Consider the following 17,066-nt stretch of genomic DNA (forward strand, 5'->3'; position numbering starts at 1 on the left):
AAGCATTGATAATCATGAAATAGTAATTTATATACAAAGAGAAAATACTACCAGTAAATCTTCTGATATTATGCAACAGTCTAGAAAATTTTACAAAGCTCAAGTACTTGCCCTTGATAATAATATGGTTTGATTTTTATTTTTAAAAAATCTAATAATCATCAGATAACTTTATTTATTTATTTATCTGGCTGTGTTGGGTCTTCATATGTGGCTCGCAGGCTCTAGAGTGCAGGCTCAGTAGTTGTGGTGCATGGGCTTAGTTGCTCCACAGGATATGGGATCTTCTCAGACCAGGGATCGAACCCATGTCCCCTGCACTGGCAGGCGAATTCTTAACCACTGCGCCACCAGGGAAGTCCCCATCAGGTAACTTTAAATATACCTTAAATAATCTGTTTGAAGCATGTATTTAGAAAAGTAGGCTGAAATAATAAGGCATAAACATTGAGGTTTTTTGTGGGAAACAGTCAGCTTTGAGAGCAGGCTGCGGACATGCCAGGCATGCCACCACTGCTCGAAGGGACTGTGCCTACTTGTTCTCCTCCTTGTTCCATTCCATGGGAGATAAATCACCAGGGCCCAGAGATCAGAAAGAATGTAAAATGAGACAAGCAAAGCTGTCTCTCCCCTGCACATGCAGGTTAGTTTTGATGATTCTGGGTTTATGGGTTTTCTCCCAGGGAAATTAAACTTGAGCCGAGACAGTCTATAGATAATGTAAACCACCATCTGGCAACCTTCCTTTTTCTAGTCTATATAATCTGCAACTGTAGCGCAATAAAATTTGCCTTGCAACCATCAGTTGTCTTGGTCCTTCTGACCCCATTCGTTGGTGCTACTTCAGTTCCTTACCCCTTCCCTTCTGACCCTGGGCGGTGAAATCCTCTTTCTCCGGCTGGTTCATGGCAGTTTTTTTCTGAAATAGTACACTTAAGCCAACTTAACAGTTTAGAGGTAATAAAACATCATTGTGCTTACCTCATCATCATTGACAAGCTCTTTTTTCACAACTTTCATTGCATAAATACGATCTGTTTTTTTTAATCGCACCAATAGTACTTTGGCATAACTTCCTCTTCCTATTACACGGAGCAAATCAAAATCCTGAAGACCTAAACTGGATGAAGCTTTGCCACTTTCCCTGGTGTTCATTGCCTGTTGAGAACATTTATGGCAAACAGTTATACCTGAAGTATTTTGCATAACACAATATACTTCTAACACCTAGTTATACCTATAAGATTTTAAAATATTTTCTAATTTAAGTTCTTAATTAGTTTCTTATATCATTCTAAATGATATAATCTAACTACTCAAGAGGTAGGATGAATTCATGAGTTGAGGTCAGAGGGGTGGTGTTAGGAAAGGAGAAGGAGTTGAAATCTGAGAAACATTGAAGGATGTCTTAAATCTGATAACTTTTGGGTATGGAGGCAGTGGAGACACATGAATAAAAAAATGACACTAACTTTGGTGACTGGGAGACTGGAGGTGGCACTGATAGAAAAATAAAGTGTGAGCACACGGTAAGATTGACAGAGTTGATGAGATAATGAGCTCAGTTTTTCATACTGAAGTTAGAAGTTACAATGGGACATCAAGATGAAAGAGTCTGCCAGAAGCTTAATGTATGAAATCTGAGTTAAGCTACAGGCAGAAAACAAGCATGAGGCAGTTCAGCTAATGTAAAACATTCTTTTCTACACAATACCAAGACTCCTGTGGAATGACAAAGTCAGCCCTGTAATTCATTCACAAGTAGAAACTTAGGCTTCTGGAAATTTATAAAGAAGACTAAAGATAATCTTTTATTAGATGCCTGCAAAATTCCCAGCATACAACCAACAGATATACCCATGAGAATTAAGTATGAATTTTCTGAAGTGAAGAGTATCAGCAAAAGCAAGGAGCAAATTTTCAGAAAGATAAGCTAGTAAGCACAAAACAGGAAAAAAAAAAGTATTATGAAAATTGAAGGAGGATGATTATCTGAAAGAAAATTGGGAAATAATAATCTGACTTGATAACAAGAATAAATAAAAAGGAGAGAAAGAAACCAGATTAGGGCACATTAAGAAAGCAGAAAATGGTAAAAAGATAAAGCAATGTATAGACTTTAAATATGGTTAACTGGAAGCTATAAAAGAGAATCAAATGGAATGAAAGCACAGTTCCTTCACATAAACAATAATAAGGCTGAATGAAATGACAGAAGCCAGAAAACAGTGGAATGTCACCTTTTAAATGGCTTACCCCCGTCTCCCCCTTGCTTATCTACAATCCTACAGCCTGTAAAAATAGCCTTCAAAATGAAAATGAAATAAATACATTTTCAGACAAACAAAAACTAAGGAAATCCGTCACTAGTTGGTTCTCACTCAAGGAAATATTGAGTTCTTCAAGAAGAAGAAAGATGATCTCATATGGAAGGCAGACACACAGGAACAAAAGCAGAACAAAAAGAATAAAATGTGGATAAACCTAAATAAGGATTGACTGTTTAAGAACACTAACACAAACATATAGAATTTTAAAATATGACAAAAATAGCAGTAAAGACAGGAAGGGAGCATGAGTGAATTTAAAGTGTTCTAAGGTCCTTGCATATCCTGGAAAATGGTAAAAAGTATTATTAATAATTTGAATTAAATTTAAATAAGTTAAGGGTATAAGATGCAATCTCTAGAACAACCAGTAATAAAAAAGCAAAAGAATGTGAAACAAGCTAAAAGAGGTGAGAAAAAAAAAAAAATTAACCCAAAAGAAGGCTAGAAAAGTAACATAAATAGATGATACAGAAAACATAGTAAATTGGTAGATTTAAATACAAATAAGTTGTTAGTTTAAATATACTTATATTAAATGTAACAATACATAAATATTAAAACACACTAAATACTACAGCTAAGGACTATCAAACCAGAGGGGGAAGTCCAATTCTATCATGTTAGTAAGATATATATGTGTACAGAAAGGTTCAAAGTAAAAGGGTAAGAAACTATATACCACGTAATCACTAACCAAAAAAGAGCTGTAGCTAAAGTAACATGAGACAAAGTAGCTGTAGCCAACTGTGGTAGGCTGACTTCTATGAGGACCCCAGTGATCCCCACCTCCTAGTATTCATGCCCTTGTATAATCCCCTCGAGTATAGGCTGGACCTAATGACTTGCTTCTGATGAAAAAAATATGGCAAAAATGAAGGGATGGCACTTCTGAGACTAGGTTACAAAAGACTGTGAGGTCTGTTTTGCTGGCATTCAATCTCTGGATCTTATTGCTTGCTTGCTCTGATGAAGCAAACTACCTTGCTGTGAGCTGCCCTATGGAGAGGCCACATGGCAAGGAACTGAATCCTGCCAACAATGAGGTGAGTAAGTATGGAAGCAGTTTCTTCCTCAGTTGAGCCTTGAGACGACAGCAGTCTTTGCCAGTACACTGATTGCAGCCTCTAAGGGACTCTGAGACAAGAACCTGGATTCCTGACCCACAGAAATTATGACATAATAAATTTTGTTGTTTTAAGCCACTATATTTTAAGGTAATTTGTTACACAGCAATTACTTAACATAAGGACTTTAGGCAAGGAAGCATTACTACAAATAGAGAGGGGTATTTCTTTATGAAAAAGCATTAATCCAATGTAAGATATTATGATTCTAAATCTACATGTACTCAATAACATAGCCTCAAAATATGTAAAGCAAAAACTAACAAAACTAAAAGGGACAGGTAAATTCTAAATGGAACCTGTTTGTAGAGAAAGAACATGCAGTCAGTGAGGTAACAGAAGACTGAATAACACTGTTACTACTCTTGACTTACTTGATCTGTATAGAATACTGCACCCAACAACTACAGAATATATTATATTCAAAAATACATATGGAACATTCACCAATGCCTGTGTGCTTGGTCTTCAAGCAAGTTTCAAAAAAGTTCAAAAGACTGAAATCACACAGAATAGAATACATTCTCTGACCTGCAGCAGAATTAAGCTATTCAATACAATAATAAAAAAAATTCCCACGTATTTGAAAATTAATTAGTATAACAATACTTTTAAATAATACATGGATCAAAGAAGAAATCATAATACAGATTAAGATATATTTAAAAGTGAATGACACAGATGGCCAGTAGGCAAATGAAAAGATGCTCAACATCACTAATTATTAGAGAGATGCAAATCAAAACCACAATGAAATACCACCTCACACCAGTCAGAATGGCCATCATTAAAAAGTCTACAAATAACAAATGCTGGAGAGGGTGTGGAGAAAAGGGAACCATCCTACACTGTTGGTGGGAATGTAAGTTGGTACAGCCACTAGGAAAACTATATGGAAGTTCCTCAGAAAACTAAAAATAGAATTACCATATAATCTAGCAATCCCACTCCTAGGAATATACCAAAACTATAATTCAAAGACAAAACTGGACAAAACTATAATTCAAAAAGATACATGCACCACTATGTTCATAGCAGCACTGTTCACAATAGCCAAAACATGGAAACAACCTAAATGTCCATCAACAGGTGAATGAATAAAGAAGACGTGGTACATATATACCATGGAATACTACCCAGCCATAAAAAAAAGAGAATGAAATAATGCCACTTGCAGCAACATGGATGCAACTAGAGATTATCATACTAAGTAAGTCAGAAAGAGAAAGACAAATTCCATATGATATCACTTATATGTGGAATCTAAAATATGGCATAAATGAACCTATCTACAAAACAGAAACAGACTCATATACATAGAGAACAGATTTGTGGTTGCTGGGGGCAGGAGTGGGGGTGGGGGAGGGATGAACTGGGAATTTGGGATTAGCAGATGCAAACTATTACATTTAGAATGGATAAACAACAAGGTCCTAATGTATAGCACAGGGAACTATATTCAATATCCTGTGATAAACCATAATGGAAAAGAATATTAAAACAAGAATGTATTAAAAAAAAGTGAATGACAAAAAAGCATAAGGAAATAATGAGAAGAGAAATCAATGAAATAGAATAGGATATAAGAATTCAACAAAGAGCCAAAAGTTAGTTCTTTGAAAAGACTAATAAATTGACATCCCCTTGGCAAAACTGATGAAGAAAAAGGGAACGCACAGTAACTTTTTATCAGGAGTAAAAAAGGATATCATTTCATATTCTCAGCAATTAACAACTTTGTGTCAATAAATTTGAAAATTTAGGTTAGACAAATTCCAAGGAATAACACAAGAGGAAACAGAGAAGCTAAATTGCCCTAGATCTATTCAGAAATAGAACGAAGAATGAAATCCTTCCCATGAAACAAACAAACAAACAAACAAAACAAAACAAACAAACCCTCCAGGCCCAGAGTGCTTTTCTGGTGAATTCTTCCAAAAATGTAAGAAAGAAACAATGTCAATCTTATAAGAATTTTCCTTGGGAATAGGAAAAATTCCAAAATCATTTTATGAGCCCAGTATTATTTTGATACCAAAACTTCACAATCCAATACAAAAAGGGAAAATTACAGGTCAATGATTCTTGTTAATTTTTTCAGAAACCTAAATTAAATATTGGCAAATCAGATCTACCAATATACAAAGAGAATTATACATCATGACACAGGGAGTTTATTCCAGAAACGAAAAACAGGCTTAACATTTGAAATTTACTGAAACTGGGCTTCCCTGGTGGCGCAGTGGTTAAGAATCCACCTGCCAACGCAGGAGATATGGGCTCGAGCCCTGGTCGGGGAAGAACCCACATGCCGCGGAGCAACTAAGCCCGTGCACCACAACTACTGAAGCCCACGCACCTAGAGCCCATGCTCCGCAATAAGAGAAGCCACTGCAATGAGAAGCCCGTGCACAGCAATGAAGAGTAGCCCCTGCCTGCCGCAACCAGAGAAAGCCCACACGCAGCAACGAAGACCCAACACAGCCAAAATAAATAAATAAATAAATTTAATTAAAAAAAAAAAAAAAAGAAAGAAATTTACACATGATCAACTCCACAAATGCCATAAAATGTTGTGATAAAGTTCAACATCTTGGGCTTTTCTGGTGGCGCAGTGGTTGAGAGTCTGCCTGCCGATGCAGGGGACACGGGTTCATGCCCCGGTCTGGGAAGATACCACATGCCGTGGACCGGCTGGGCCCGTGAGCCATGGCCGCTGAGCCTGCATGTCCGGAGCCTGTGCTCCACAACGGGAGAGGCCACAAGAGTGAGAGGCCCATGTACCGCAAAAAAAAAAAAAAAAAAATTCAACATTTTTCAAGATGAAAACAAAAATCTTAGCAAACTAGGAATAGAGACAAAGTCCCTCATTCTGATAAGGGTATCTACAGAATAAAAACCTATAGCAAACATCAAACTTAATGATAAGATATTGGAAGATTTCCCTCTGAGATGCGGAACAAGACAATAATATCTGATTGTCACTTCTTTTCAACATTATTTTGGCCATTTATAGAGGTCCTTGCTAACTCAATAAGGTAAGAAAACTGAAAAAAATCTATAAGATTGGAAAAGGAAAAAATGAAACTATTATTCATGATAAGATGATCATATACTTAGAAAATCTAAGAGTATCTTTAGATAGCTATTAGAATTAATACGTGAATTTAGCAAGGTCTCAGGATACAAGGCAATTTAGGAAAAAAACCTTATTTCCATATAACAATATTAAATAGACAATTAAATTTTAAAAGAATACCATTTACCTCCAATACCTCTAGTGGAAGAACTTTGAAAACTATAAAACACTGAGAGAAATGAAAGAAGACCTAAGTCAATGGAAGAACATGTCATGTTCATGGATGAGGACTTAATATTGTAGATATCACTTTTCCTGAAATTGATCAACAGGTTTGGTTTATTTCCTTGATTCTATGGAAACTAGTGAGCTAATTCTAAAATTTACATGGAAATTCAAAAAGCTAGTATGAGTAGCCAAGATAATTCCCAGAACAAAGTAGAACTTTACTAGATATAAAAGACTTATTATAAACCTATAATAATAATGACAGGGCTTCCCTGGTGGCGCAGTGGTTGAGAGTCCGCCTGCCGATGCAGGGGACACGGGTTCGTGCCCCGGTCCGGGAAGATCCAACATGCCGCGGAGCGGCTAGGCCCATGAGCCATGGCTGCTGAGCCTGCGCGTCCGGAGCCTGTGCTCTGCAACGGGAGAGGCCACAACACTGAGAGGCCCGTGAACGGCAAAAAAAAAATAATAATAATGACAGCATGATATCAGCATAAGAATAAATAAATGATGGAAAATAAAAAAGAATCCAGAAATAGACCATGTAATGGGCATATAATTGATGAAAAGATACCTCTGCAGAATAATGGAGGAAAGTATAGTCTTTTCAATGTCTTCAATAATCTTCAAAAAGACAAAGATTTCTTAAACAGGCCCCAAAATCTCTACCCAAAAAAGAACAGACAGATGTACACAGCCCTCAGAATGGGAGAAAATATTTTCAAATGAAGCAACTGACAAAGGATTAATCTCCAAAATATACAAGCAGTTCATGCAGCTCAATATCAAATAAACAAACAACCCAATCCAAAAATGGGCAGAAGACCTAAATAGACATTTCTCCAAAGAAGATATACAGATTGCCAACAAACACATGAAAGGATGCTCAACATCACTAATAATTAGAGAAATGCAAATCAAAACTACAATGAGGTATCACCTCACACCAGTCAGAATGGCCATCATCAAAAAATCTGCAAACAATAAATGTTGGAGAGGGTGTGGAGAAAAGGGAACCTTCTTGCACTGCTGGTGGGAATGTAAACTGATACAGCCACTATGGAGAACCGTATGGAGGTTCCTTAAAAAACTAAAAATAGAACTACCATATGACCCAGCAATCCCACTACTGGGCATATACCCTGAGAAAACCATAATTCAAAAAGAGTCATGCTCCACCATGTTCACTGCAGCACTCTTTACAATAGCCAGGACATGGAAGCAACCTAAGCGTCCATCAACAGATGAATGGATAAAGAAGATGTGGCACATATATACAATGGAATATTATTCAGCCATAAAAAGAAATGAAATTGAGTTATTTCTAGTGAGGTGGATGGACCTAGAGTCTGTCATACAGAGTAAAGTAAGTCAGAAAGAGAAAAACAAATACCATATGCTAACACATATATATGGAATCTAAAAAAAAAGTGGTTCTGATGAACCTAGGGGCAGGACAGGAATAAAGACACAGACGTAGACAATGGACTTGAGGACACGGGGAGGGGGAAGGGTAAGCTGGGACGAAGTGAGAGAGTAGCATTGACATATATACACTACCAAATGTAAAATAGCTAGCTAGTGGGAAGCAGCTGCATAGCACAGGGAGATCAGCTCGGTGCTTTGTGACCACCTAGAGGGGTGAGATAGGGAGGGTGGGAGGGAGTCGCAAGAGGGAGGGGATATGGGGATATATGTATACATATAGCTGAATCATTTTGTTACACAGCAGAAACTAACACAACATTGTAAAGCAATTATACTCCAATGAAGATGTTAAAAAGAAAAAAATCATGAACATCTGTTCATCAATGATACCATTAACACAGTGAAAATACAAGCTATTGAGTGGCAGAATCTATTTGCAATATATAACTGATAAAAGCTTAATGCTGAGAATATACCAAAAACTCCCACAAATCGTTACAACAAGGGCAGACCACTCACTTTTTTAGAAGAGATATAAACAGACACTTAACTAAAGATTATATCCAAATGGTCAATAAATACATGAAAAGGTACGCAGCAGGGAAATGCACATAAAAACTACAACATTCAACAGGTTGGCTAAAATTTAAAAGACATACTACACAACGTGTTGATGAGGATGTGGAGCAAATCAAATCCTCACACATTGTTGGTGAAAGTATAAATTGATACAAGTACTTTGGGAAACTGCTTGGCATTATTTACTAATGTACATAAGACTCAGGAATTCCACTCCTAGTTATGTACCTAACAGAAATGCTTAAATATGTGCACCAAACTACATTTACAAGAATGTTCATAGCAGCATATCATAATAATCCCAGTCCTGTGGGGGGAAGTCAACAGAATAGATAAATTGAAACAACAGTGAAAATAAATGATATACTGCTATATAAAACATGGCTGAACCTCACAAACACAATATTGAACAAAAGAAGCCAGAAACAAAACATACTGTGTGACTCCATTTATAAAAAGCTTGGGGAAAAGAGCAGAACTAATCTGTGGTGTTAAGACTGTGGTTACTTGAAGGGAGGAGGGAATGTCAGTGACTTGGAGAAGGCACAAGATGGGCCCCTGGGATGTGTAGTAGGTCCTATTTATTCATCTGTGTGGTCATTATGTAGTGTCCACTCTGTGAAAATTGACCCAGGTATATACCCATGATTTGTGCACTTTGCTCTATATTATTCTTCAATTTTTAAATGTATTAAAAGTCTTGAAAATAAAACCAAATGAGTCTTTGGTAAACAACCAAACCAATAAATAATATTTAAGGCAATGAGAAATTCCAAAAAGAACAAAAAGCTATAAAATAACATCAAGGATCAAACAAAAGGAAACTTTACCAACTCATGGTGCCAGAAGAACAGAGAATTTGTTCCTTATTATTAAGAATTTCCTCCTTTGGATGACTCATTGTCAACCAATGAACAAAATATGAAAGATGTGGTTACACTTGCAGGACAGATTATGAATGTTAATAACCTTGGCAGCATAAAAGTAAATATGTAGCTAAAAGAGGAAAGCTGGAAGAAAGAGAAAGGATGGCTAAAGGAGAGTCAAGGTATTGACTAAATTGATGGAATAATAAACTGAGATAGATTAAATAGGTAACCAACAGATGTGCTTCAAAACATTACAGGAGTGAGGCAAGCTGGTAGACAAAACATGTACGGACAATTGTTTTAACTGGGTAATGGACACAGGAGCTTGGAATAGTATTATTTACTTTTATTGATGTTTGAAATTTTCTGTAATAAAAAGGTTACCCAGAGTAAAACATGATACACCTATCAAACATTGGAAAGAGAAGAGAAAAGCGGGGGGCGGGGGGAGCCGGGGGGCGGGGTATTGTACTAGTTTAAACCTTTCATGGTTAGAAATATATAAAGTTGAAAAATTGAAAAAGAGAGGTATAAACATTGTGGACACAACTAGAAATGCCTAAAAGGGGTTGCCTCTCAGAAGTCAAAGTGGAAGTGGAAGGTGTGAGGCACGATAAATCTTTTTTACTATAAGCTTTTTTCAAGAAATTGGTTATCATTTTAATTAAACTGTTTTAAAAGCTGATAAAATGTTTAATAGTCAGAAAAAAGATGGGCAGTTAAGATGCTTAATGATTTATATTTTAAATAAACAATTTGCCCATAAAATGGAAGGATCTATATTTTAAACAATACTACCAAGTATTCTAAATGCCATTCTTAAATACATTATAATTTTTAGATTATGCTATCTTAAATGAATATAAGTTATCCCACCAGATTATTTCTTAATTTAAATGATTTTAGCAATTTAATTATTGAATTAACTCAGAATAAAACCCTAGAATCACTAAAAATCATCCCTACAAAATTATGATCTAAAATTTAAGCAAGTCAATTTGCCATATTTTTAAACTGTCACATTAAAAAGCTGATGACATAATGTACCATAAGACTAATTAATTATCTTACCTCCTTTTCTTCACCAACTTGGTCCAAACTCTCATGACTTGAAGGATTATATGGAATTACTAAAAAAAAATCCCAAACATTAAAAACAAAAGAGAAAAACATAGTATACATTAACTGAGTTACACTTAAAATTTTCTCGATTTGATTTTTCTTAGTTTTTATTTCTGAATAAGTGTTCATCATTTAAAATTGAGTATCTGTCCTACTAATAACAAATTATACATAAATACCAGTTAAATTCTAATCTTTAATGAGGGTAAAGAGAGGAGGAACTAATCAATAGCCAAGTACTGATTTTAACAAATACTTCTGCTGTTTAAAAAAAATTTCTCTTCTTTACAAATTAATCAATTCCTTCCAAAAGGGTGACTCTATAAACCCTACTTAATTATATTAGTATGATTGAGGCATAGTGATAGAGGGTCTCTAGTTTGGACTCAACTGGACTCCAGGCTTCTATTCCTTAAAGCTACTTGGGTCAAAAAGAAAAAAAAAAAAAAAAAAAGGCCTACATTTCATACAACCAGCTTCTTCCATGAACAAGATACTAAATTCTGTCCTTCCAGAAAAACTCCCTTGTTTTCTTTTTCTTGATTCATCCCAGATCAGGCTGCTCTGTCCCATTTAATTGCTCTCCAAATTTCCCAGAGACATATTTAAGGTTTTGTATCTACTAGACATTTGGGTTTTTTTTAGACATTTGAACTCACACGATCTTTTTTGAATTGTCTATACAGCATCTCTGTATCTTTTAACATCATTTCTTCATCTCATAATAGAGTTTTTAATAAAAACAGGTCACTTGAATATAGTCAATACGGTCTACAAAATCAGTATGTTTTCATTATTGAAAAAAAGTAGGTTTGCTGAATATAAAGGGGTCTCAAAAGAAATTTATCTGAATTAAAGAAAATTACCATTTGTTGTAGTTTACATAGTTGTCTTTTTAAAATGCTAAACATATGTTAACTACTGCGACTGATGTTAACACCACAAAATATGGTTACCTAGCTTTTATTTGGGAAGAATATAAATGTCTTTAAATTTAGGTATAAGATTCACACAAAGAAGTCTTTAAATGACACTTTGTTAATGAGCAATGGTTAGTGCCAGTGTCATTCTTACCTGTCTGTGCATGGTCTGAGTGCATGGATGACTGGTCCATGGGCATCATTGGTTCCTACAAATCATTTCCAAAGATACAGTAACTTAGTGCATTCTTTTGAAACCCCAATACCTCTATAAATCCAGAAACAACATCATTTCGATGAGACACAGCATATTAAAATTTAAATTTGAAACTTAACTTAATAAGTGAGAATTACATTACTATACATAATTTATTTTAAATTTTATTATATGTGAAACCATACAACATTCCTATGAATGACGTAATGTTATCACATTTTACAGATCACAGAAAAAACACAAAACTAATTTCAGACTATCAATTAGAAATCAAATTAAACTCCTATATACTCTGATTTATTTCTCCTCTATACCACCTATTCTTCCTTTGAGCTCCACATACTCACTTTAAGTCTTTGGCAAAAGGAGTCTTAGTATAGAGTTACTTAGCTGATGTCCAGAAACAGACTTCAAGATGTCTATAAACTTCTTGAAATTATATGTGAAATTTTATGGGTTTCCCATTTTTCTGAAGATTCTCAAAGGGGTCAGTGACCCAAAAAAGGAAAAGAAATACCTCCAAGAAACTAACTGCCAGTAGCCTCAGGAACAATGCTAATTGAAACCAAAACCTTACTTATTCATTAATTTTGGACCAAGGTTTAATGAATACCAACAAGAAAGAACAAACTTGAGAAGCAGCATTAGTTATAAAGTTATACTTTTAAGCCTGCCTTAAAAATAAGCTCATGGGTTTTTCAATGTGTTTAGCACCATCCTAAAATATCAATAGAATCACTAACACTGCCCTCTTTCCTTCTACATTTATGAACTCACACAAGTCATTCCATTGCCTAAGAATACTCAAGAATATCAACAGTAACCTGGATAAATTATGTTCACAATTTTTGGCCTTCTGCTGTTCCTTAAAACTGGCTTTTTACCTCCCTAACTATAAACCCATTTGTAAACTTACATGAACTGGCTAAATAATTCTACTACCAACAAGCCACCAGTAATAACCTACTTCCACAATGTCCAAAGAAGGTACTACAAATAAACATGGTATAATCATTCTAAAAGATAACTTAGAAAGACGAACCCAGATCTTTTTAAAAACACATATCCTTTAAACCAGTAATTCTACTTCTGAATCCTTAAGGAAATAATAAGATTTATTTACCAGGAAGTTCATTATGATTTTCCTCATAGGAAAATTTAGAAAACAACTCAAATGTTCAATCATGGGGAACAGATTAAATAAATTATGGTATAAACACATAAAATACTTTGCTAAAATTGATGAAGATATAGATAGATATAGAAAGATGACCAAAATCTATTGTTCAGTGAGAAAAATGGGTTAGAAAATAGTACAAATATGACCTCACTTTTGTTAAAAAGTATGTAAAAGTACGAGACATAACCAAACATTGTATGCCTTCTGATGGATAAACACACCACCTTCTATGAAATAGTCTCAAAACAACCCACAAAAAAACAAAAACCAGAATCTAATCAAACCTCTACATTCAACTATAATATACAGAAAATAAAGAGGACAGGGGAACATTTTAAACATAACCATGGAGAAGCAAAGAGAAAAATTCTGAATCACTTTAAATGACAACACAGTTTCTTCTATAATTAAATTGTAAGGGAAAAAAGAGAGAGAGATGAAGAATCAGTAAATTTAAAAATATCTAAGACATATCAATCAACTGTAAATATGATCAATCAATTGCAAATATGAACTTCATTTAAATCCTGATTCATCACAATGAAAATTATGAAAACAAAATTATAACATTTATGTGACAACTGAAATTTTGAACATTGCCTGGATGGATATTTGATATAAGGAATTTATTTTTTAGCTACTTTTAAAAAACAGTCCTTATCTTTTAGAGGTACATACAGAAATACATCTGGAATTTGTTTCAAAACAATATAGGATGAGGGCAGGTTAAATGGGTGGGGTATAGATGAAACGAGATTGGTCGTGAGGTGGTAACTGTTGGAGCTGGATGACTGGTATATGGAAGTTCATTATACTCTATAGAAAAATTTTAAATGTTTATGCATATAAATTTGCATACTTCTGGAAGAATATACACTAAATGACAATTACCTTTAGATGGTAGATTTCATGGGGGTTTTTGTTTAATTTTTCTTTATTCATTTTTATTCTCTATTTTTTCTATAATGAACGTTTTAATTTCATATTTAAAATAGAAAGTGAAAAATAAAAATTTTAAATGCAAAAACTCACCAGTAATCTCACACTTTACATAGCTAACATGAAGACTCTGACTCTTCTCACCTGATCTCTGTTTAGTATAGATGCTAGAATAATGCGAGCTATAAACTAAAGAGTTTAGCTTAAAGAAGAGAGAAATATCTTTTAAATGGTTCTCCTTACATTTTCCTAATTTAGACCAAATCATTTTGTAGCAGGTCAAACAAAGAAGTTAACCATATCCTACAAACAAATTTGTAATAACAATTCCAAAATTCACATGTTAACTGGACTCCTAAAGTATTCCTACCCACATTCTGTAACAACACCGTTGAGCTGTGTGATTCCTTAACACCCCCCTATTTTAGCCTTCTGTTCTAGCAGTGTTATCAAAAATGCTCTATAAAAAAAAATTAGACAACAGTGTCTTACCGGTGGCAAAGAATGCCGCCCACATTCAATTGTTACAAGTTTGTGGCACTTCTTATGAACCAGGAGTTTGCAGTTGATGCACTTATATCCCTGACGTCCAAGCCCCCATATTCGGTCAGTGCAGATGGCACAATGAGCACGCTGGAGAAAGTAATTCAACAGTATTTTATTAACAAAAAAAAGGTCATAATCATTTCCCAACAGTTTGCTCATAAAATAGTGAAAGTAAGTGGCTTTCTTCTCTAACTCAATTCCCTTCATCATACATAACTTTTCCAAAGCTATGATGATCATGGGAAAATAAACAGAAAGGAGAGCTTGTTTTAAAGAGACTGAAATTTGCAACCATGTTGTTTCCTAAGTCCACGAATTTTCAGTCTTCACCTAATTAAGTTCAGAGTAACGACAATAGGAAAAGTGAATTAAACTTGAAAAACACATGGCAGAAAAAGCTGTGCAAGGACTCCCAAGCAAACATAAACCTATCAGTCTGTTCAGAGGTCAAACCGAAGCCCTGCTCTCTTTTTTTAAAATTAATTTTTATTAAGGAGTATAGTTGCTTTACAAAGTTCTGTTAGTTTCTACTGTACAGCAAAATGAATCAGCTATGCATATACATATATCCCCTCTTTTTTGGCTTTCCTTCCCATTTAGGTCATCACTGCTCTCTTAAAGAGCAACACCTAAAGTGACTTCTCACTTCAAAGCTTTTTAAATATCAGTGCTACTGGGAACAGGAATTTGGGAACCTCGGGTGGTGGCTTCTATTACATTAATGAATTGAGAACACAGCACGAGTTCTAGAATGGAAATGGATAAGTTATCAACAGTAGTTAAAAACATGGACTTCTGGAGACAGACTGATCTCCAACCTTGGCTCTGCCACTTACTAGCCGTGTCATCTTGGGCAAGTTATCTAACCATCCTGCACCTCAGTTTCTTCATCTATAAAACGGAAATACGTAGTACCTCTCTCACAAGGTTGTTGCAGGGATTAAATGAGTCACTATATGGCAAGCATTCAGAAAAGTGCCTGGTACATACTGAAAGCTAGATAAATGTCTTCTGCAATTATCATTTTCTAAAACAGGGAAAACTAAAAAAAATTTACAACAGTAAATGGTTTGCAAAATAAACCTTGCTTATTTTCTGGCTGTCTTAAATTATATTTAAAAAAAATCCAACTTTCTTACAGCTAGGGTAACCATATAACTAATCCAAGCTGGAACATTTTTATGAGTCAAGGAGATGCTATTAAAAATTACCTCAAGATAACAGATGTACTAACCCAGGCAAACTGGGAATTTTAGGTCACCCTACTTACTCCTTTAGAAAGGAATAACAGTAGAGAGGAAAAACCCAGATTTCTCAAATTATCAATATTCAGCAGACTAAGGTTTACCCTGTTGAAACGCTTGGCTTGAAAAGTGTGGCCATTTGCACAATAAAGCTTTCTCCAGCGGCGTGCACCTCGGCGGTAGATGGATTCTGAAGAGAGATTAAAAGTTAAAAAAAAGAAAGGAAGAAAAAAAAAGAGGAACTGTGAATATAAAGTCATTTTATAATTGTCTGTGATTTTTTTCATGATATTTCATTGCAGGAAAAAAATATATATTGATAAAAATCTGAAAGTGAAAAAATAAAAGTCATCAAGAGACTAGGCTTTTCTGTTTTTTAATTGTCCCCTAACTTTTAATTTTGAAAAAATTTTAAGCCCACAGAAAAGTTGAAAGAATAGAACAATAAACATCTCCATCCTTCACCTACATTTATCTATTACTATAATTCTGCCACATTTGCTTTCTTCTCTATTTACACATACACTTTTTTTTTCTGAATCATTTAAAAATAAATTGCAGACATCATAACACTTCATCGTTAAATACCTAAGTATCCATTGCCTGAGATTAAGGACACTCCCTCTAATTCTATTTAACCATAATACCATTATTGTCTTAGAAAATTAACATGAATTAAATATCACCTAATATACACTTCATCTGCTAATTTCCCTATTTGCTTGAAAAGTGTCTTTCATAGTTTTATTTTTCTCTCCAGGATCCAATCAAGATTCAGGCACTGAATTTCATTACTATACCTTTTTTGTCTCTTTAATGTATGCTAAAACATTCACTCTATCTTATTTGTTGTTGTTTGCTTTTCATGATGTTGAAAGAGTCTAGGCAGATGTCTTATATTGTGACCTACATTCTGGATTTGTCTGCTTCCTCATTAGACTCAAATCTATTATGGATTTGTAACACACTTCCCAGATAAAAAAAAGGATTCCCAGATAAAAAGTATTAAATACTTTTGGCAAAAATAATACACAGGTGATGTATATTTCTTACTGCATCTCATCAAGAAATATACAAATGTGAGATTGTTGACTCCCACTACGTGTTCAATCACTCTGTTAAAGGCAGTGATGGTTAGTTTTCTTCTTTGTAAAGGTACATTTTTGTAAATACCGTATAAGGGACATTTTGTAACCACAAGAATATTCTCTTCGTAACAACCTTTTATGCAATGGTTTTTATATTTTTTAATAGCTTTAAC

General features: G+C 34.6%; 1 protein-coding gene across 1 annotated transcript in view; it reads right to left on the reverse strand.

The window, feature by feature from the left end:
• PRKCI (protein kinase C iota) overlaps window positions 1-17,066 on the reverse strand; it is a gene marked incomplete at its 5' end in the record, with an annotated part of 79,720 nt that overhangs the window by 19,627 nt on the left and 43,027 nt on the right. Inside the window, 5 exons of the mRNA XM_079704806.1 lie at window positions 982-1,158; window positions 10,709-10,767; window positions 11,834-11,888; window positions 14,508-14,648; window positions 15,910-15,995. Coding sequence (XP_079560932.1) covers window positions 982-1,158; window positions 10,709-10,767; window positions 11,834-11,888; window positions 14,508-14,648; window positions 15,910-15,995 — 518 coding nt within the window. The remainder of the gene's footprint in view (window positions 1-981; window positions 1,159-10,708; window positions 10,768-11,833; window positions 11,889-14,507; window positions 14,649-15,909; window positions 15,996-17,066) is intronic.

This window comes from Hyperoodon ampullatus (assembly GCF_949752795.1).
Source record: "Hyperoodon ampullatus genome assembly, chromosome: 5".
In the NCBI taxonomy this organism is placed as follows: domain Eukaryota; kingdom Metazoa; phylum Chordata; class Mammalia; order Artiodactyla; family Ziphiidae; genus Hyperoodon; species Hyperoodon ampullatus.